Genomic DNA, 23,674 nt, shown 5'->3' with positions numbered 1-23,674 from the left:
CAAATAATCCCAGAACACCAGAACGCAAAGAAGACAATCGCACACAAACTCTGCACAGGAATGGACTGCGAGAAAAAGTCCACTTCTGCAGAAGAGAAACCATCAACCCAGACTCAACTATGCTAAGGATGACCTGGAGGAAGATACTGCATACTGGAAAAACATGCTTTGGTCAGATGAGACAAAAATAAAGCCATTTGATCATAGAGGCACTGCTTGTGTTTGGAGGAAGAAGGGAGAGGCGACCAACCCCAAGAACACCGTCCTCACAGTCAAACACGGTGCTGGGAGTATTATGTTCACAGTAGAAGGAATCATAAAGGAAGGATATGTGAAGATTTTGAAAGAAAACAGCAACACACGTCACTGAGGAGTGTCCCAGTCCTGGTGAAGTCTACAGTGAGTGTCATTGACTGTGGGGTGAACTGACGACCAGGGTCTGTGCAGGAAGTTTGGAGGAGCTCGAGAGATTCACAAAAGAAGAATAGGCTGGGACTGCTCAGGAGGACATATACAATTGAGTATCAGCATCATGGGGGCTAATAATTTTAATCCAAAGCAAGCCTTGGTTTTTGGAAAAGCTGTGCTAAAATGTTTCATAGGGGGACTTAGAATTGCATCTTCATCTAAAGATATTGACATTGCTTAATTCAGGCTTGGCCAACTCCAGGCCTCGAGGGCCGGTGTCCCTGCAGGTTTTAGATCTCACCCTGGGTCTACACACCTGAATCACATGATTAGTTCATTACCAGCCTCTGGAGAACTTCAAGACATGTTGAGGAGGAAATTTAGCCATTTAAAGCTGTGATGGAGCAAGGACACATCTAAAACCTGCAGGACACCGGCCCTCGAGGCCTGGGTTTGGACACCCCTGGCTTAAATGAAAAGAATGGCATCTACTCTATCTGTGACCATATCTTTGCTCTAAGCCTACCAGCATTACATTTACTGTTCTACTGGACATTAATTCGTTTATTTAGTTACAGGTAAGTTTCTTTCCCTTTAAAATCATTTCTGCAAACGTGTCAGTGCCAAAAGCTTTAGTCTTAATCATACCTGCTTTTACAACCCAGCTGCTTTTGGCCCACACCTTCCCCACCTTCCCTGCTTTTAATGGGCTAGTGCGTCACTGTGAAGCTGCAGTGAGATTTCTCCACTGCAGCTTTTATAGGCTGACACCTCCGAAGCTGTCCAAAATAAAATCCTCACCTCCGTGACATTGGCAGCGGCCGCAGTGCTGGCTGAGCCTCTATCTGCACTAAATAACTCTGGTGTTTGAAGTCGAAAAGAGAACTGGTGATGTTAATGACGACTTACACGTTTTCTTGAAAAATGAAAAATGTGCGAAAGGACAAAAATCCTATAAAAATGGCTCCCAAATGTTGCCACTGTGTTTTCTGCCTTTACAGCTGTAAATGAGCCAGGAGGGTTTCAACAAGCATGAATCTGACAGGAGAAACAATATGCACTACAGTTTTTTCATTGTTTTTTAATTGATTCGCCATCATATTTCCTAAAAAAAAAGGGGGAAAAATAAGAAATCATTGCGAGTCAAAAGTCAAGGTCCCCCAGGGTGTGTGAGAGTAAACTGGCTTCAGAGCGACTACTGTATAAAAGGAGGAGGAGGAGGTTTGGCGGGAGGATTGACTGTGTAATCCAGACCTGCTGAAATAACAGAGAAGCCTGATTCTCCCCTCGGCCTGTTCCCAGTCTAGTGTAATCACACGGCGAGCCAGTGTTGACAGGGGCCTGTGTTTGGCTTGGATGGCTGTGCTGGGGACACGGCGTCTGGCTGTAGCCGGCGGGGCTTGGGGGTTGAGAAGACGTTTTGGGGTGGGGGGTGGTATGTTACAGCTACTGCAAGGCAGGCCGCCTCGCCTCCTCACCTTTCTTCTCTTGATCGTGGCCAACACGGAAGCAATCAGAGGTTGTGAAAACTGTCTCTGCTGCCCAGATTCCTTTTGAACTGACCCTCTTTATCTCCTCCTGCTCTGGGGCAGGTTGGATTTTCACTGATAAAACAGCACTAAGATGTCGGGACTCTGTTGTGTTCCTATCTCTCTCTGCTGTCGTTGGATAGAGATTAAAAGAACAAATGCAGGAATGCGCCGCGGCTAATACGCGAGAACCTCGGGGGTTATCAGGTGAACCGCAGATATTTGGAAAGGGAATGTTATGATTCCATGTTCGCACACGGTTGATGCTAACACGCTCAGTCACGATATTTCAACACCCGGATTCCGCCGGTGCACTCGCTTACACGCGACTGGGCAGTTGGTATGTGACGGTTAGTTTGTGCAAACTCACACATCGCTCTGGTGCGTGTAGACCCGGTCGAAGAGAGCCTCTGGAGCCATCCATTTCACGGGGAGACGACCCTGAAACAAAGGAGACAGAAACGCTTGGGTCAGCAGAAGCACTCTGTACGGAGCTGACAACCAAACACTCACACAAACACACAAACTTCAGCCTAGTCACGCTGCCACCACCACAGCTTGAACTTCAGCTAGCTTCAGAAATCTGATGACCATTTCGGTGCTTCATTCGCAGCAACGCCTTTGCTTGAAAACACATTCATATCAACACTGTGGAATCCGCATATACACTTTTAATTTTGCTCAATCTGCTCAATTCTACTTTTGAGATGCGACCCGACCGTGACACTGAAAGAAAAGACTTTCAGCCATATGTAATAAGCTGCTGCTGTATTCAATACCATCCCATCGTATCGCTTCAAACACATAATATTTTCCTAAAGGACAGCACTGAAGGAATGAGCCTCACATTTGTGGTCTTTTTGTAGTAGTCTATATTGTGCACGTCTCTGGCGAGACCGAAGTCGGCGATCTTCATAACGTTGTCCTCCGTCACAAGGACGTTTCTGGCTGCCAGGTCTCTGTGGATGCACTGAGGGAAGAAGAACAAATGCATCAAACACACGGCGCATTGCACTCACGCATACACGCAAATATACTGAAACACTGATGCAAGTTGACAAGTTTTACTTTGCACTATGAAACGCACAAACTGAACTTTAAAAGCCTCAAATTTAGTTTAAACTTAGAGTTTTAATTCACTAATCTAATTATCTTTCAATTTCGCAATTAACACATTGCTGTAATGGACTTGATTTCTTCCTGTTAAAAGGGAGTTTTACCTTCTCACTGTTGCCAAGTGCTTGCTCATAGGGGGTTGTCTGATTGAGAAGTTAAGTGCAGGCCAAAGCATCCTTTTATATGATAACTGAGTTAAAGTGAAGCAACGTGGCTAACCTTCTGTGACGCAAGATACTCCATGCCTCGGGCAACCTGGTAGGCACAGGACACCAGGTCTTTGAACGTGAGCTGCTCATCGGGGATTTTGCACGTGTCGAAGGAGTAGTCCATGCCCGGTGGCCGCCGTGCACGCAGGTACTCCCTCAGGTTGCCTTTGGAGGCGTATTCCACCAGGACATACAGAGGACCTGCACGGGAAACAGAGAACAAATATGACTTTCATGGCAATGGTTAAGTCCTGCATTAATTCTGTTGTTACTGCACTCTGCGCTCACCATCCTGTGTGCAGGCTCCGAGTAGGTTGATGATGTTTTTGTGTTTCCCAATCATCTTCATCATCTCCATTTCTGACACCAGGTCTGATAAATCTTTATCTGTGGCGTCATCTGAGATAAGAAAATCAATGGAGCATTTGTACTGACGAAAATACGAACCGAAGCAATCAAACCAACGCAAATCCAGTACACAAGACTAACAGAACAACAGCGAGCATGGTAGCACTGTCACTGCCAAGGTCATGTATTCATTCCTGCAGGGTAGCCACAGTGATTACTTACCTTTCAACATTTTCACAGCAACAGTGAGCGACTTGTTGGGCTTCTCTTTGTCGATGCCAACAGCCTCAGCCATAACCACCTGACCGAAGCAGCCTTCTCCCAGAGGTTTACCCAGAGTTAGCCTGAAACAAGTGGCCAGATTTCAGACTTGGAGTTCAGTGTGTATACTCATAAGACTTTAAGTAATTTGATTACATGTAAATTTCACATGTAATTTTGTCACATAAGCACAATGTAAAGTGTGAAATATAATTTACTTGACTGAATAATTTTTTTTGAGCGCGTGCAGTGTGCTTTTTTCCTCACCGTGTCCGAGGGAACTCCCATTTGGGGTCGGACGGCAGCTCCAGCTCCGAGACGTTGGCGAGCATCGGGCCGTCGCTGGACGACAGACGGGCGATCCTGACCAGCGGCGTGTTTGAGTTCATGGAAGAGTTGGAATCCAAGGACACCTGCTTGGGTACAAAAGAATAAACTGTTATAGTCTCTGAAAAAGAGTTTGGTGACAGGCATTCAAATAAAGACAGAGGGAAAAGAGAAATCTAACCGTGATCTTTGACCAAATATTTTTTAACTAAATAATGAATAAGTAATTCCTTTTTCAGATCAGTTTGACTCTTTATTATTTATTCAAACAGTCCTAATATTTTTGATGTTTTTGAAAATGAACCAGCCCCTGAAACATAAAATATATTCAAAAGAAATCTTTTCTCGTGACACACTGAAAATCTTGACACTCTTTTGGGGGGTGAAAAAAAACAAAAACTGACAAAAATACATCCAGTGCAAAATCCAGTCAAATTCAAAACCGCTTTGAAGTTTAAAGAACAACATTCAGTGACTTGAGATAAAACCCTTTTTGGGAAACATCACACATCTCGGGACCAGACCAATGTCAGTGACTTTTACAAACAGCAGGCCTGTGGCTGCGCACGGGACGAAGCGAGAGGTAACAAAGATGAATGAAGGAGGATGCAGAGGTGGGCGAGTGAGTGGCGAGGTGGGGTGGACATCTCCATCCATCAACAAGCTCCATTTCTGGATCTGCGGTCATTCCGCTGAGCCCTTGGGCTCGGCATCCTCCCGCCATTTATCTGACTGCTGGGGAAAAAAACGATGGCTCGGGTCTGCTTTTTGATAGATCTGTTTATGTCAGGGTCTGCCGGCTCAGACCCTTCAGGTGGGGTCCTGAAACAAACATGTCCACTTACCAGACTTCTTGACTGGAGGAAAATGAGAAAAAGGGCCCTGACCACAATTTCAGAGGCATGAAAAGTAATATCTGATAGAACATGCCAGGAGCTTTACAGGAGATTTACTCAGAGTTATGAAAAAAAAAGGAGAGAACAGGGAGATTAGCTTTACAAAAACGAAGCAAAGATTATAGAAAAATGCAATAAGAACTTTCCCTGCACTACCTTATAAGACCATTTATATGAGCGCCGCACAAGTAGAAATGATTTAGAGGCTACAATTAAAAAATGTTTCGATAGTTGAGGTTTCTACTTGATATAACCTAACAATACTTCTTTATGTACCAAAAAAAACCCAACCTCAGACTGTATAACAGCCTTTACAGCTGAAACCTTATCGTGGTTTTAAAAGTCTGTTTGTTTTCCAAGAACTGCATTATGGCTTTCAAATAATATTTTCTTTTCTAAAAATGCATCGTTTCCATTTTGAGATGCACAACCCTTTAATTATGGAGTCGGAAAGCTGGATTTTGCACAAAACACACAGACACACATAGTGGCTATGTCCTGCACACAGTGGGAGCCAGCAGGGTGGGGCCGAAGAGATAATCGCAAACTCGTCTACATGTTAGACATTCAGACAATCTTGGCATTCAGAGAGAAATGGTAAGATGCACATCCCTACCTGGATTATAATTACTGTAAGAGACCAAAAGTAATGAGCTAAAGGCTCACAGGGATTAGTGCGACTGCTCTAAATAATCTGTTTCTGACTGTCTTGTTTTGTTCTTGGCTCTCTGTGATGTCATTCAAAGTGGCTATCCTTAATATGCTCAACCCAGACTCACAGCTCTGGCTCTGAGCACAGAAGCCTATTTGTCCCACCTCTTGTTCGACCTTCTCTTTAGAGAAAAGGTTGAAGGTAAAAAAGCTTTTTTCAGATGGAAGATAAACTACAGTACGTAGGATAAATCAGGATTTCTTGAACTGTGATTCATGCAAAGCTAGAGTCCAAAAATAATAACTTGGACTTATAAAAGAGCGTAATAGTTCCCTTTTAACCCCGTACTGCCAAGTGTATCATATCTGATATCTTATTTTTTGAAGCCTCATCAGTGTGTTTTCATTTCTCCTAATATGATTTTGCTTGTTTAAGGGAAACAAACCGTGAACAATAAATTGCACAAAATGCTATTTGTAGCAGAAATTATAAAAAAAAAAAAAAAAAGAAGAATTATCTTGATTTAACCTAAAAACTGAAAGCCCCCTTCATATATCTGTTAAAAGTTAGCATTAGAGCTGCTCACAGTAAAGCACAGTAAAAATTGGTTTATATTAGCTATTTGGCAACATATAAGAATCAGCATTTATAACGGCATATAAATAACAATTAAAAAAGTAAAGAAGAGACAAAGAAAACACACTTTAACCATTATATCAGTGCTGACGTTGTATAGTTAGTCCACAAGAGGGCGCTCTGCAACTGATGACAACAGAGCGTAAAATGGTGACGACGACTCGCGATCCGATCCGCAACTGATCTTAGCAAATGATCCATGAATAAATAACTGCATAACAAATGTTGAGGAAATGTTTTTTCGTGCGTCTTAATTCTACCCCCAAAAAGATGACATCTGACAGCGTCCCCCGTACAGATAATGACGAATTTTAGCATCTCAGTATAAATCAATAAGGATGTGGTTTGATGACCATTAGAAGCAGTTTCTGTTATTTTTTTCAAGGGTAGCTGCATAAGCAGAGACCAGCTATGCTAACGTCTGATGTGCACCCAATAATTTTGTTCTATAAGCAGTCCTGAAATATGACAGAAACCACTAAGGTCAGAAAAAGAGCTTGAAGGGTTAAAATATCAACATCAGTCTAAAAAAAAATCCTGTATCTGTCGGTCTGTCTCTGAGTGTTTACTAACAAGTCAAGCTAGCGTACCCAGGTTTTACTCTTTATGCTAAGCTAACCCGCTACTAGCTCTAGCTTTGTGTTTACATAAAGAGATGATCAATCCTTTGTCTCAACTCTTGTTGGAAGAGTGCTCAACAATTTTTTTACAAAATAAATTATTCCTTCAGCCCTCGAGACTTGCTTTAATTTCAATAACAGCCTGTTCGATAATAAACTGAGCATGATTAGCCCGATCTTAGTAGATACTGTATCTAAGCTTGAAGTCACGAAGAGTTCTTCGGACTAAAAGCTGCGGCAATGCAGCTGCTCCACTCTGTGTTTCTTCGCAAACAGTTGATGAGAGAGAGTGTGTGATACACTCAGAGTGAAATCTAAAACCAACACTGACAGTCACAGGAGCGCATAAATATCCCTGAACCAAATCTGCTCCAAGATAAATGTGAACACATGTCACCAGTGTGCTGCCGTCCATCGTCAACACAGCGCCAATTAAACAACAGGACAGACAGACGCGTAGAAACCTTCTTTAACCAATTTATACTTTGTTCTATTATTTAAATGACAGATACCCCAAACTCTTCCTTTCTTAGTTTGACCTGGGTTATATACTAAAAGCTGCATTAAACAGACAAGCAGAGAGAAGAAGGGTTTTGGGAAAGTCTTGTGCAAATCTTGTATCTACTTTCTGTTACCTGTCTCTTGAGGGGGAACTTTGACAGTTTTTGCACGGGAGGCGTGGGCAGAGTCTTCTGCGTGGTCATCCTCATACGACAGAGGATTGCGATGACCACGGCGAGGATGAAGAGCACGCAGCCTGTCACGTAGATAAGGATGTCGGCGTAGTAGTCTTCCTTTTGTGGACTCACTGCTTTAGGAGGGAAAATGTGAAAAGTCAGTTGAAATTCACCAAATTCACACAGCATTTTGTTTTAATTCCCACTCAAAAATAGCTTGCTTTGTTCAGTAGCACACTTCAACCAAATGGATTTTTAGTGAGCATTTTCTGTGAAGAAATATCCATAAATCAAAAGAGAAACAGATCAGAAACTTGTTGTTCCTCACTGAAAGCTCGCATTCACACCGTGGGTTGGGGCAGCAACCCACGGTGTGATCATCGTGTAGTTTTATCCTGCTGCAGGTAATTGCACCTGTGATACGCTTTTCCTCAGGGAGGCAATTATTGTCTTGAAAAGCAAAAGCTGAAGTGTCGTTAAATTGCCTCATAGCCCAGAGACATCTGAGCAGACGATCTGCTCTGATTAAAAAGCGCCTTTCAGTGAAGGATGGATTGCATGTTCGGTTGGTTAAATTAAAGGGATGGTGACAGAGCGTCGACGCACTTAAAATATGTGCTTACAAGTAGCAATCTATGATAATTAGGTTTGAAAATTGATGTTAAATATTGTGCTGCAGAGCAAAACAAGTTTCGTGGCGTTTCTAACATTTCAGGTAACACAGGTGGGAGAAAATGGACCCACAGAGTGAAGAGTATACCTGGAAGCACCGTCAGCCAAGCAGAGTGGTAAGAAAAGCCGATAGAGTTCCCTGCGAGACAAGTGTACTCGCCCGCATCCTCAAAAGACACATTGGTCAAGAAGAGAACCTCTAGCTCCTTATCTGTAGTGTTAATGCCAGCCGTCTGTGGAGGATGAGAGGGAAGAGAAAGAGACAGAGAGAGAAGATATATCGTAAGGCGAAAGCTTCTTAGAAGAAACACCAAATGCACCCTGGAGGAAAGGACAGTCCTGTTTACTGTTGTCAGCACCATCACCCACACCTGAAAACACCCAAGCAGCACCTACACCACGCTGTGAGACAAGCTCGTTGGTTCAGCCTAACGCCACAGGCACTCTTTGATGTAATGAACTCCTATCAAGAATTTTCTAGACTGTAGCAGTGATTTACTTTCATATGTGGAATCGTAAGACACAGGCATCCATTTCCACATTTAGAACAGGCAGAAGTGTCATAACAGAGTTTCCTAACACAAAATATTTCTTACAGACTTCTGTAAGCTTCTTTGATAAGGAGAGTTTTCTGTTGCCTCCAAATGCACCCGTGAGTTTAAACTGAACCACGTACAGTTGACCTGATGACAAAGCTTGCCTTTGGTTCTGGACTTGCTTATGAAGGTCTTTGTGTGTTTGTGAGAGGAAAGTGATTTGCGCCTTTGGATCAGTGTTTTTCTAGGAATGCCTCAAGGATCAGTCCTAGATCCTTTATGTTTTTAAAAGAAAACAAATTCAAATGAGCACCGGGTTTTGTAAAGATGTTTTAAAAAGATATTTTTAGTTTAAGATTACTGCTGCAAGATGTCATTACCAAAATGGGATTTCACCTGAATTTTTTACAAGTAAAATTTAGAGAGCCAGATTTATTAAATGGTCCGCAATCCCCAAATAGAGCTCAGAGGCCTGGTTAGTTTTATGGGTGATTTAATAAAGCGCCATAAAGCACAAAAAACCCTTTTTTCCCCCCAGCTTTTTAAATTGTGCAGATATTTAACGTTAGTAAATCAGTTTGCACGCTTGATTTAAACAGTCTTAGTCTTAAATAGTTTGTGCCTTGAGAAAGGAACTCACAGAAATACAACAGGGTCTGAGTTCCCACCTCTTACACGCCATCTTGTCACTGTGCACTTTTTGTAAATATCAAGAGTATCATCAACATCAACTTTTTTTTTTAAGCACCAAAGCCCAGCCTAAAAAGTGCATCACTGCAGTTGCGATTTTTCTTTCTTCAAATATCATTTGGTGTGATGACCGCTAGGTTAGTTTGATTCAAAGGCAGTGCTGGATGTGGCTTAGTAAAGGCTGAGGTGGAGGACTTATTCCCCGTGCCTCAGTAATGAACACTGACATCCAGACGCCTGCTGCATGCTCTCATATAAAAGCACATTAATATAGCAGGAGGATGCTCTCCCAGAGAAATCAATACTGGCTTGTTTGTGTACGGGTACGCTTTGGTCAGTAAAGGTTTTATGTGGGCTTTAATCTGTGTGTGTGTGTGTGTGTGTGTGTGTGTGTGTGTGTGTGTGTGTGTGTGACTTTTGAAGTTTTTGCATTAATTAATGGCGCAATATTGTCTTTCTCTTATCGACCGGGAAGGAAGACAAAGTGGAGCTAAAATAGATGATGGCCATTAGCTAACTAAATGCGAGCATTAGAACTCAAACCTCACTGATGAATGTGTATAGGTGTCAGCAAGCCAGCGAGCCAGTCAAAACCCACAACCAAGAGGAACATTGCAGAGAGGAAGAGGCACAGCAGATCAAATGTGGTGACGACGGTTCTCGCCCAGAGTTCAGAATTTACCTGGTTTGTATATGTTAAGCCAGAAAGCGTTTTCTGACTTTCCTACAAAGTTTGAAGCACGACACCAGTACTTCCCGGCATCTTTCTCTGTCACGTTGGACAGTTTCAACTTACTGTGGGTCTCAATGTGTTTACTGACAACACTCTGTAAAGGGAAAATTGAAAGGCAGAGTGAGGCCTTCACAGCTCCTGCAAAAACACATAGTAACAACATGCAAACCTACATACTACACACACATCTAAAAGAAGCACTGCACATTGGTTTTTACATTTACAACATTTTTTTGTGTTATTAGCTTAGTTTCATTGTTTATTGTGAACAAAGGGGACCTCTTACGCTCATTCTTATCTCCACATAGCTCTACGTGCTTCACAGCTCAAAAACGATCCAGCTTCTCTCTCTTTAAGGCAAACTTTCTTCTGATTGGCCGATCCGTGTGTTTTCATACATCACAGAGAGCCATCAGTGGAAAAAACTGCCTCAAACTGAACATTTAAAGAAGTCTTATCATCCTCATCATTTAGTCCACTATTGTAACAGTATATATGTGATAGAAAATAATGAAAAGCATGATGAATAAATCCTCTTTATAAGCTGCTGTTGTAAAAAAAAAAAACAGAGACAGCCAGTTCTATGACTTTCCAGTTGTTTACAGATTTATGCTAAGCTATGCTAACATGACGTGAGAGTGATACAGTGAGGCATAGTGTCATTCTGTCAGTTTTGTTGATTAAAAGCAACATGTCAAACCTGTAAGATCATAAACACACAACAACAGGAACACACACGAACCATACATTGCAGACTCGCACCAATCCGCGCTGTCTGTTGCTAGTTTAAAGGCATTACAGTATGTCAGTCCTATAAGGGTGTAAACCTGTGAGTGTAAACACTCACGATCTGACTGGGTGCTTCGCTCGCAGAGAAACTGCTGCTAAATTATTAAACGGGCCCGGCGCATAAAGGAGAAAACATATCACCACTCACAACCACTAGCACTTTATATAGCCTCTGTAGAAACTATCTACACCCTCACTTATCTTAACTGCACTACTGTATAGCTCTGTGTAAATAATCATTCTGTACATTCGATAATCTTTAATCCTACAACTGTTTACAACTTGCATAGTTCCCATTTCTGTATAGCTGTATATCCCAGATTCTGTAAAGTTATTTATTTCATATTCTGTATACTTTTTCATATTTATATCCTGTTCATATCCTGTACATAGCTTGTACTCACTACAGCCTGTACATACTTATAGTTATAGAATATTCACAACATACTTCATACCGTGTACATTATAACATACCATAATAGACCCATTTCTGTAATATACTCACATATCTATATTATTGCTAATATATATTGTAATATATCTATATCACTAAAGCACTTCTGGATGGATGCAAACTGCATTTCGTTGCCCTGTACCTGTGCATGTGCAATGACAATAAAGTTGAATTCTATTCTATTCTATTCTATTCTATTCTATGTTTTATAGTTGCTTAATGAACATCCACGGCTTGGCTCCAGACGTCTCCTTCTCCCTCCCCCGTGCGGGGCGAGTCACTCATCGTTAACTCTTTTTCCAGGCATCAAAAGAACGATTCAGGCATTTCTCAAAAAAAAGAAAAGAAAAATTCTTTTTTTGACCCCCTCGTCTCACCCTAAGCTGTATTTAACTTCTACAGTATATGCCACACACGAGAGAGCATATCATGTCTGAGTGAACTGTGGTGGGCCTAGAGAGAGAGACTGAGAGTGACAGAGAGAGAGGGAGGCACACACAAATCTCAGTAAATACTGTTTCAATTATGCGGTAGTCGAAAATAGAGCGTGGAGCCGCAGTCTGGGCTGACAGGCTTGCTTTCCCCCCTCTTTCTCTCTCTTTTTGTTGGCCTCTCTCTTTCTCCTCCTCTTTCGCTCTGTCTTACTCTCACTCTCTCAGTCCTTTTGCTTTCTATTTTACTCCACCTTCTCAGACGTACATTTCTAAAGATTTGCTGGACACTTTATATGCTGATCTTGTGTTTGAAGTCGTGAAGTTACGAAGACAACATACTGCACCCACAACCATATCTCTTATCCACAAACGACCCACGTGTTTCAGCTCAAGCATAAATTAAATGACACTACATTGATGTAAAAGGCTTCGGCACAGTCAGTGTTTTAATAAGTCATAAAATAACTGTGAATCCAGCAGATTTAAAGTGACATTTCAACATTAAATGAGTGAGCACCTAGGACACCTCGCTAAACTACCAGGCTCATATAGCCTCATATTGAACGTGCGGATAGGAGAGCGTCTCATGTAACAAGTGAAGGTATTCATTTATTTATTTAAATGACTTGACATTAAAAGTCAATGAAACTTTAATGTCAAGATGGAGTAACCCAGACCTTCAAGCTCACGACTCATAGTGTGAAGATATTTAAAAATTTTAATAATAATTCTAATAATGTGTTAGAAGATTAGAAACTCAGGCCTTGAGCATCTCTTCAACTCAGGAAGGTTATCATCTAAAGGCTTCAGCTCCAAAATAATCTATTTGCAACCTGAGAGCACTCTTGTACCTGGACAGTTACTTTCATATGTGAAAAGCTAACACTGTGACGTTTCTCCATGCGCTTTGTTCAGCTTCTATCTCTTGCTCTTCTTGTTTCACGTTTGCATCTTATTTCCTTCGTCCCCTCCTCCCGCCCGTCTCGCTGCTTTTCTGACACCCCAGCCACTCGTTCTCGCCCTCGCTCTCCATCTTTGCCCACCAATCTGTCACACATTCTCTCCCTCTCCCTGCTGACTTTGCCCTTCCTCGTGTTCCTCCACTAATTTTTTCCATGGCTTTTTTGGTTGCCTCTTCCCTTTTTCCTCTCTCCTCCTCCTCCTCCTCAAACCACGCGACGCAGCACATCTGACGGCAGTGGCGGTTAGCAGAGCCTGCCTCTCTCCCTGCGTTGCCGCCACCACAGCAGTTAACTTAGTCCAAACCAGATGTTTGTTTTATTCACCCTCTCCTCTTTCTCTCTCCAGAGGCAGAAAAAAGAAAAAAAGGAGGGGGGGCGGTCAAAATGAGACAGCTAAGCCCTCTCGGGTTTTGCGATGTGGATGGGAGTCTTCCTTTCTAGACCCCAGATCTAAAAACACGCCTCGAAGTGGGTTTAAGGTTGTTGCCCTCTCTTCGATTGATTGAGGACAATCCTATCTACACTTTCCTAATACTTCATGAGGAAGTATGCGATTAAAATATCTTTTTAAAAACTAAAAGATGCTTCATCAGGGCAAGGACAAAAACTGAAGACGGGCAACGCTGAATAGCTCAGAAAAGTTGTGATTAATCTACAGGGACATCTGAAAATGCAAGTCACGTATACATCATTTTCCAGCTCGATTTATAATTAAATAGTTCTTTCCCAAGCAAGTAAACACGTAGGGCCACCTTGACTGATCAGACTTATAACCTTTAGGGTGGATCATCTCATTGTTTAGGTTTTTTCTGTGTTATTATAAGGCCTTTACCTTACGATATAAAGTGATCTGAGGTGACAACGGTTACGATTTGGACCTTAACAAGTAAAACTGATTTGAAATTGAATTGAATTAGAACGTCTGTGCTGACAGCCAGAGCTGTGTGTCTGAGACAATCTTAAAAATGATATCCTCTTACTGTTTCATCATGACATAAATGAGTAGAAAAAAAGAAAAAGGAACAAATAAGAAAAAGGAGAAAGAAAATAAAACACTGTAATTATAAGTGAACTGGCTCCATCATCACCAGTATGGAACCACACTGCTCAGGCCAGCATTAGAATAAACTGAAGCAGTGCAGGTGCCGTGGTTAAGTGGAGAAAATTATTTACAGGGCTATTATTAGGTTTATGAGAATCCATTTTTATATGGTGTGGTATGTCGCAAAATGCAGGTGTGTGTTTTTTCCCCATAATGAAGGTATGGTGTTTGAGGAATGAGCTCTTCGGGTTCAGGCTGCAGCGAAAACAGCCTGTGGGCCCCACAGACCCACCTACTGTAAAAGCTCATTAAACAGAACTATTAGGAGAGATTAATTATGAGTAGAATTATCGCAGACTGAGATCGACTCCAGGCAGTGAGACTCAGGCTCATTACAGATGTAAAACAAAGAGCTCTGAGCTACAGACCCACCTTCAGCACGTTGACGTAGGGAACACCGTCGGGGCCAAGGCGACTGCCGTTCACCTCAATGTGTTTGAGCCACTGGATGTGAGGCTGGGCGTCGCTGTAAACCTTACAATGAAACTCCACATTGCTGCCCACCACCACAGTCTGATTAGCTGGCAGACCAGCCTGGAGGATGGGCCTGTGAGGTGAACGCTCTGAGGAAAAAGAAATTATAGAGTCATTACCACAACTCATTTGTGGCAATAATATGCTGCAGGAAATTTAGACTTAAGGTACAGCTAAAAATAAGCTCTTTTATAATTGCTGTGTGTTAAGTTATGTGTTGTTAAAACAGCAGAAGAGAAAAGACATTCACCGAGCACGTCGAGCTGGTAGGTGTGGCTGATGGAGCCGTATTTGTTTTGCACAACGCAGGTGTAGTTTCCCCGGTCTGACGGCACGGCGCTCTCCATCACCAGACTCCACTGCTGGTGTCTCAGCTTGGGGTTGGATGGGGTGGAGGGACGACGGAGATGAGAGAGGAGAGAATATTTAGTATATGTCATAAAAAATGACAAGGGTGCAGAAGTCTTTGGGAGAATTTGCTTTCATATTTTCAAGAGAGCAACACACAAATACCCATTTAGTATATTCCTACGTTTAATAAGACGGTCACCATAGAGAAATTGCTCCAATAAATATCAGCTATTGCTATAGAAAAGCGTCCTCTCTACTGTCAGAGCTATTCCCTCCTTTGATATCCTTTGGTATAAAACATCACAGAGCGCACCGCTCGGTAAACAGGAGAGGCCTTTGTGCAGTGCATGTTTACTGAGGTGCAAACCCTTTTGAACAAACATTTCAAACGACAACACAACTGTAACCTCTTTTTATTAATTGCATCCCGCTTGATGCAGAACAGATGTGATTAGCAGAACGCAATATTTTGACGTGGTGTTAAAGTCTTAATGGGAAATTATTCCGCGTGCCCGCAGCGGCCAGGGAAGCTGCAGAGAGTGGTGCCATCAGGTATCGCTTTGAATAAATCACAAGGAACGGCCTTTTCAAGAAAAAGAACGCAGCACACGCCATATGTTTGAGAAACCAGTTAAACTAACTGGAATCATGACTTGATGAAATATGACATTTTCAAATAGCAGAGAAGTATTTTCTTCTCTCCGCCTGCAGTGAGGGCAGAAGGATTTTTTTTCTTCTTTTGCACCTCTGAAAGTGGTTCCACTGTGCCACTCAGGAGCAAGCCATCCCCGGAGACCCGAGTGTTGAATTGTGTGTAGTAATTCAAACCAGGTGTGGCTGGATGGCAGCAGCAGACAGATACTAACTTGACAGATTCAGAAGTCTATCGGATGGGAGAGCGAACGTACGAGCGGTCCGGCACCGCGAGGCGCAAAGACAGAACCCGCCACGCATCGATAAGCAGAGTCTCCACGGGCCGAGAGGAATGACCTCCACGGTTTAAGTGGAAACGTGTGGCGCTTAGCGCTGCGAGACAGGAGCAGAGTGAACTCCTCCGCGAGAGGTCAGAATTACTAACGACGGGAGTGAGTGATGTCAACAAGGAGGCTTTTCAGGGTGGAACACTTAACATCACCCGCAAAGGAAAATGTGCCGACCCAGAGAAGGTTTAATGTTTTTGTAAACATTTAACCCCACACATTTTGGTGGCCAGCCAGCCATTCACAGAAGGTATATATATATATATATATATATATGTATATATTTGTATGCCGAGGATCAAATTCTCCTCCCCTACTTCTTCTTCTTCTCCTCTGTCTGTCTTACAGTATACACTTCTTGACTCCCACTCTTGGAGGCGTATACGGAAAATAATGTAACAGTGTAAATATTATGCCTGTGTGTGCTTTTTGCAGTTGCGTGGTAACATAGGCTCGCTCGACGCTGGCAAATGGTTCTTCAGAGGGGCTGGCTCCACCCCGTCTACCCCTCTCAGAGACAGGAGTCAAACCGAAGTCAATGGCTGCTCTCATGAGCAGCTGAGTGACGCCTTGTGCTGTGGTGGCTGGGATTGAGCTGAGCTGAGAGGGGAGTGAAGGGATAAAAACCCCCCAGAAAACAGGCGACACATGCAGGGGGAACCGAAAAGGTGGTAAAATATGAGAACAAGTTCAAGCTCAGTAGTGGGCAAGACCACCAGGAGATACAGAAAGAGAGCGATCCAAAGCATGACTTCTTTGCTTTGTAACTCTTTGCAAACTTTCAGTTCAGATGGAGCTTTTGCGCAACTACATTTATACGACAGCTGCTGTTACATTGCAGATTCTGATTTCACACCTAGCCCGAGACATCTGTGTCTGATACACGCACTCGGTTTTAAAGTGTTAACTGCCACTAATATCGTGGCTACTGAAACCGAACTTCTTGTCTGCGGTAATAATTAACTTTGAGTGCCATTCTACTTTAATTCCTCCTGGCACTTTTCATTATTTTCTAAACACACATCACTGGCTTTTATTACCATGTTACACTGGCTAACCCCTGTTGAACTCGTAGCATTAGTCCCCAAATGTGATAATCCTATCCATTCCAATCATGCCAGATTCCAACCAGAATTAAATTATTAAGCAGCTTACATTAGAGTCATACAAGGCTTTAAAGGTTTTAAGGCTTTGGCTGTGGATGTACGGAGCGCACAGAGCATGCCATGGGAATGGACAGGCAGTTTTACACTGCAAAAAGTGCACTTTGAAAGAGACATTACCAGCTTTTCAGGAGTCTGAGAAGGACAGAGAAACAACTTGAAATTTGTATTCTGTGTTAATTTTTTCTCTGAAATATTTTGGGACAAAGTAAACTGCCTTTCAAGGCATTTCCTTTTGCTTCACCGGGATTGCCATCGAAAACACTTCAGTTCCCTCATCCAATGGGCAGATTCTCTCACGTCTTTTCATCAAATTCTGGACTCTGAGCGAGCTTGAGAGACTGGCAAAGATGCTGACATTTTTTGCAGTGTATTAGTTGTCTGAGAAAACACAGGAAGCTCTTTTCCCTTTATAGTCCAAACTCTCCGTCTTCACCTCACAAAATAGCTTCTGTCAGAACCAGCGGGGCCAGTTACCAGAATTTATGAGTGTGTCAGAGCGGACCAGTGGCCCGGATCTGCGCTACCGTCTAATTTGACCCATAGAGAAGGTAGAAACAGAGAGATGCAGCCCTAAGGGGGTTGCTATTAAAGCTGGTAAAGTTTAGCTTTGCAAGACAGCAGAAGGCTGTAAAAATGGAAGTATATGAGTAAAAAAAACAACAAAAAATTGGATCATCTATCTTTTGATATCTGCGATGTGTTTGATTAAAATGACCGAGAGGGGAAAAAGACGTGCGGCTGGTCTAAAATTAAAAAAAGGAGTCCAAAAATAATCTTGCAATGTGTAGAAATTCCTGCGTGGCCTACTGAGACTCACAATCCAGGCTGTGTTAAAATCCGGAGTGGAAAAAACAAGGATTTAAAGTGCTTAAAGTCTTAAAAAGCAACAGTGTGGAGCCAGTTTAAGAGCCCCGTCTTGGAAAGCTGTCAAAACAGGGATTGAAAAATCAGTTAAGTGCTGAGCGACCTGGAAGGAATGAAACACAATAATTACATTGTCAGCTTTAGCCTCGCTTGTGCTGCCGAAGTTTAGCATGAGCACAACAAAATCCCATCCGCCATATGTGGCATCATACAACGGCGATGACTTTGTCTGTCGAAGGCTCGGGCTGGCTCAATGGGTTGACAACACGCCCATCTCTTGCCACGTCCATCTGATGGCTCAATAGACGGCTGAACTTTAACCTTTAGGGCTTGGCCTTCACAATAAGGAGCGCCGCAGTTGTCTGGAAAGGCGAACAATGCTCCGGCACATCGCACTGCTGGAATTTTATTTTCCATTTTATAAATGAGCCACACATCCTATTTAGTTTCCTTTAGTTTTCAGCTAATGCACCGCTTAGCTCTCTCGGTTGCATTTCAACAGAATTGTAAAGTGCTTGCAAGATTTTAAGTGAATATCTGAAACAGCCTCCAGCTTGCATGGGGAAAAAGGTGTCAGTGTACAAATATACAGGCCTGTAGGGTTAGACTATCAAATACTGACACTGGAGCTGCTAACACACGGATCATTCTGCTGATCCTCTTCTGTAAATTAAACAATCCCTTTGTTGTAGTCAGCATTTTCCCCCAGAAATACATTACCTTCCAGAATGGAAAGCATGTGAAAGACATTAACACTGAAAGCCAGACTGTCTGATAATACCGTTGTCAGCAGCTGGTAAATGCAGCTTGACCTACAAAAAATAAAATAAAATAAAAAATCTAGAAAGAGCTTTAAAAAGTTTAGTTATGCAAAATAAAGTATAAAATCCATTGATCTAATAAAAAAAAAGTGTTGTGTGGCCAGAAAAAATGCTTCAAAATGGGTGGAATATTAATACAATCCTGCCTTCTGCCATTTGTTTTCTTGCCTGTTCTGAAATTCAATTCAGTTAATTTTTATAGCGCCCAATCACAACAACAGTTGCCTCAAGACACTTCATGTAAGATAAAGACCCTACAATAACACCTTTGAATCTCTTTACCACAGAGATGACATTATCTCTGCCATCATTTTCCTTCAGCCTCCTGTAAAAGATACCCTTAATCTCAAGAGAGCACTTTTATCCCTGATTACATTGTAACCACTGAAAATAGACGTAAGCTGTTTTGCTTTGAGATACCTTCAGGATAAATGCTCAATGTCAACATCTTAATTGTATTTAAAATATGAGAGTTTTGATGGTGATCGACAAAAGAGTCAATGTGCCACTTTCCCCCCTACATTTCAATAAATTCTTCAAAAGAAAAGTAAAACCGGAGACTAGTTTAGACGTGTGCATATTTGCAAAAGAAAAGAGCGATTGTCAAACCCTCTGTTAAAGCGGAAGTCTTTAAGCAACAAAGGTGAACGTAGTGCATCCTCGGAAAGGCTGTTTTCAAGCACTCTGGCGTGAAGACAGGACGTATTTTCTGTAGGTGGCTAATGGACCCTAATGGTCCACTCAGTCAGTGCCTTTCTCTCACACGTCCGCAGATCTGAAGGCACTCAAGAGAAAATGACAAACTGGCTGGTGGGCAGCGCTTACATGGAGTGGACTCCACTGTGCCCGTCAGCATGGATCAGTTAGCAAGTCAGTCCCCAACCAGCACACTCCAAGCCCTGAGATATGTGCGACAGAGTCGTTTCATCCCCCCATCCGAAGCCAATTCGTTCAGCCAAAGTTAACCATGGCTGTCACATCAAAAATGATCTTGTCATTTCAGTATAGATGCTGGAGGAAGCGACTTCACCTTGACGACCTGTTGGAGGAATAGAGTCTTTAAGAGGCCATTGTCAGGCTGTCAGGACTCCGAGACCCCCCTAACCACCCCCAGCCCACTAAGATGAACCAATATATTTCTATTAACACAACTATTATTCAAACTTTAGCTGTTAGTTTGAAAGACTAATGACTATTACCTGTAAATATCATTTTGTGCTACAAGTTTAGACTTTTTTGAGAAAAGAAGTATCCTCAATAGATCATGTTTAACATGACCGGCATTAGTTACTGTGTCTAAAATGACAAAAAAATAAGAGATGGAGGATTAAGGAATAAAGCATAAAAGTAGTTTGTGGACTAACAACTTCAAGCATATGGCAGGAACAAAAAAAAGGCAAATTAAATTATATTAGATACTATCAGGCACATCAATCAACTTAACCGAGGATAATGTGACTAGATTTTCAGTGTTAATATCTTTTAGTGCAAATTAAGCCATTATGGAAATTTCTTGGTCTGCATTTGAAGAAGGGCGTTATTTGTGGTGTGCATAGTAGCAGAATAACATGACGAGCAGCAGTTCTTGGCATTGAGATGGACTGAAGCTGTCACCCTTGACCTCACTGAAACGTAGCTGGGTCACAGACTTGTCTGTCACCCGGCACTGTGATTTTATAGAGGATGACCTCTCTGTTCACCTCCCTTAAGGCCAACAGTGGTCACATGGTGATTAGCTAAATGGATTTCGAAGCATCTCTGGGAAAGAAGGGAGGGACGAGGGGAGCGTGTGAAAACGTCTTGATAAAGACACGTAGAGGAATGTCTTAATAATCACAGGACGTGCTCTTACGTGTGCTAATGCTAACCATTTATAACAGTGAAATAACTGAGGCCATAGTGTGCAGAAATGGCCAAGCCACTACTAGAACCTATTCAGTCCCTACGCTTGTACTGCAACTACAACGTCCCATTCCACTGAATCATTTTATCCTTAGAGTACAAGTGGCCACAGATACAATTAAACCCACAGCAGTGGTTGTTTTGCTCAAGCTACACAGAGCAGAGCATGTACAGGAATTTGTGTTAATGACTTGTTAGTGTCACAGCTCACACTCAAATAAAGCCAGCCCGAGGTCAATGTGACTTTACATACTTCGTAAAGGCTTAGTATGAAGAGGCAGCTATACATATCGACCTCTAACTATACATGGAGCATCCCATAGGAGCATGTATTAAAGCATAAAGGTGTACAAAATGGTTACTGCTGCTTCAGGGGCAAACACACCAAGCTATACACACTGCATAGGCTGAGTTTGTGTGAGGAAAATACAAAGATGGCGCTGACATTAAGACCAGACCTTAATGCTAAAAACACCTCCGCTGTGCTCTTTAACTGGACACTGGTGAGTACAGAACAACTCTGGGATTTGGAGAACTCAGAGATTTGTTGAACAGTTGGATTAAACATCTAAGTGCTCTGAGCGCTCAGTTTGGGATTAATTTGCTGCTAACAACAAAATTTCTCATCCATTAATCTTCATGTGTACTACACATGCTAAAAGTTGCTGTCAGGGAACCACTCCAGTCAAAGTTGGAGCGTCCTGAGGACTGGTGGCAGGTGTGTGTGAATCTGTGTGTGTGTCAGAGTGGGGACAGAGAGAGGGAGACAACTGCTGTTGGTCTGCTGGGAGCAGATGTTGAAGATCTCTGTAAACTGTTAATAGCTGAAGAGTCTCATTACATTTAACTCTTTAAAGGCCAAATGTCTCTCACTGCTTCTATAGCAGTCTGACACATGATTACCCCGCTGAAAGTGGAAGATGAAATGTTAGAGTAATAGGAAATAGCTCAAATGGACACTTTCCCTCTCTTCTGTAATAAAAAACCTGTCTCAGTTGACTCTTTAACCTCACTCTTTCTCATTTTTAATTCAGCAATTATTCTGCAAATACACTCTCAGTTAGTGTACTATGTCCTCTACATACCTACTTGTGTAGTATGTGAATTCTGACAGCCTACTGTAACACTATCTAGAAATAACGTTAACGTTTAGCACAACTGTGGTGCTTTCACAAAACATAATACTAAATTCTTTAGCAGTGAAGATGACAGTTTAACACGCTTATAAAAAACCCAATTGCATTTATTAACTGGGTTTTAACTGCAATGCCTCGAAATGAAAAAGTTTGTTAGCTAGCTCTTAGCTAGCTAGTAATGGCTAGCTAACAACGCCGTCATTATCTGATAATATATACTTCCTTTAACTGGCTGAAAAATGTTTGTCCACGTGTACAGTGACTGTTAGGAGACACTATTCGATATTTCTAGAGCCCTCAGTGTAGCCACAGTTAGTAATTTGAGCGCTATAATACTCTGAAATTAGTGAGTTTAAGTATAGAAGTGCAGACAAAGCATTAACTTAGGGTGGCTAATGTTACTAAATGTTGGCAAACCTCATGTACATTTTTTTCTGGAACATTAGTAATGACTTGATTACATTTTAATAAATCATAATTGCTGAAATGACAGCAATTTCAGGTTAGAAAGTAACAAATTAATGCAGCTCTCCCTTACATAATTCACCACATATGTGAATGTTAGCATCTAAAACAGTCCCCCCACCATCATTTTAGGAAAGCACTGAGAAGAATGAGAAGGACAAAATAATAAGACACAGGCTGAATGACCCTCAAAAGAATTTACATCTCTGGGCATAATTTTAGAATTTATGTGCCATTAGGTTGAAGTTTATTTTGAACCAAAACACACGTTTTTACTGTTTGAATTCCGATGGTCTTACCACACCAAGTTTGTCCTTTAATTCTGCAGCTCAGGGCCATTAAGGGAAAACAAAAGTAAACCAAGCCCCGCTACTTTAAGCAGTGCCATTCCACCCGAGAGCCTAGTGTTTAGAGTGAATCCGATGACAAAACTGAGCACAACAGCTGTCTGCTGCACTGGGTTACTGTCAACACTGAGCTATCACGCGAGCATGCATGTATCTGTGAACCATTCTGATTTCAGCACAGCGGTCTGACCCTAAATTCATATTCAGCTTATCCGTTTCTGAGTGCCGGGGGTGTCCTCGACTATGGCGTGTTTCCTGACCTTTATTTACCGTGAGAAGATTCACAGAGCGTGAGTTTCTTTCAGCACTCTGCTTCACAGTCTCCCAGTTATAGACATTCACACCAGGGAACATTGCAACACCCACACTGATCTACTGATGGACACGCAGCAGGGGATTAAAATGCCTTGCTAAAAGGCACTTTGACAGTAGCTCAAACAGGGAAGAACATGAGACTCCTCCAAGCAGATTCTTTTGGTGCTGTGTGAAGATTTGAATCTATAAATCACAGTCCTGCTCCTTTAACCTTTAGGTGTTAACATGTTATTGCTCTCACCTTGATGCCTCCCATTCTCTGCTCTCCCTTGAACTCTTTGCCATTCTTCAGCCAGTGTATGGTTGGTGGTGGGTTTCCAGACGCAGCGCAGCGGAATTTGACGGTGTTGGCCGCAGGAACGGCCAATAATTTCTTGTCCATTCGTTCTGGCCTGGTCCAATATGGCGCTTCTGTTGGGAAAACACAAAAGACTCATTGAAAACTCTTAAGACTTTTAAATATTTCCATTTCAAAGACATTAAATAGATAAGGCAGACTCACGCAATACGAAGATGCCACTTTTTTTTTTCTCCAAACAGATCTGTCTACGGTTTTCCATTTACTCTTAGATCATAAAACATTTGGGGAAAGACCCTCCAGGAATTTACAGTTACATGTTTTTGTAATTGTTAAAAGACGGCACAGATGGGACAAGTTGCTCTTCTGCCCTTTTTTTTAAACGAGTGCTTCATCTTGGATGAGTTATGCACTATACCAGAACAGATGTGGTGTCACCAGAGGTCTTCCCTCATCTAACAACACAGAGTACCTGCAGTGTTTACAGAGACTAATACACATGTA

General features: G+C 42.1%; 1 protein-coding gene across 13 annotated transcripts in view; it reads right to left on the bottom strand.

Moving 5' to 3' along the window:
* fgfr3 (fibroblast growth factor receptor 3) overlaps positions 1-23,674 on the bottom strand; it is a 68,463-nt gene that overhangs the window by 8,476 nt on the left and 36,313 nt on the right. For 3 of the 13 annotated variants that reach the window (XM_082515483.1, XM_082515484.1, XM_082515488.1), the window contains exons 5-15: positions 23,114-23,283; positions 14,776-14,899; positions 14,424-14,614; positions 8,440-8,584; positions 7,632-7,813; positions 4,139-4,284; positions 3,833-3,954; positions 3,551-3,661; positions 3,273-3,463; positions 2,785-2,907; positions 2,308-2,378 (exon numbers count right to left, since the gene is read on the bottom strand). In XM_082515483.1, the coding sequence (XP_082371609.1) occupies positions 2,308-2,378; positions 2,785-2,907; positions 3,273-3,463; positions 3,551-3,661; positions 3,833-3,954; positions 4,139-4,284; positions 7,632-7,813; positions 8,440-8,584; positions 14,424-14,614; positions 14,776-14,899; positions 23,114-23,283 (1,576 nt within the window). Of the gene's footprint in view, positions 1-2,307; positions 2,379-2,784; positions 2,908-3,272; positions 3,464-3,550; positions 3,662-3,832; positions 3,955-4,138; positions 4,288-7,631; positions 7,814-8,439; positions 8,585-10,259; positions 10,405-14,423; positions 14,615-14,775; positions 14,900-23,113; positions 23,284-23,674 lie in introns of all 13 variants that reach the window. The other 10 variants (XM_082515492.1, XM_082515486.1, XM_082515495.1 and 7 more) reach the window with 7 other exon arrangements.

The sequence above is a fragment of the Aulonocara stuartgranti genome (assembly GCF_965226115.1).
Source record: "Aulonocara stuartgranti genome assembly, chromosome: 19".
In the NCBI taxonomy this organism is placed as follows: domain Eukaryota; kingdom Metazoa; phylum Chordata; class Actinopteri; order Cichliformes; family Cichlidae; genus Aulonocara; species Aulonocara stuartgranti.
The sequence above is the reverse complement of the archived record's forward strand: the minus strand, read 5'-3'. Positions and strand labels throughout refer to the sequence as shown.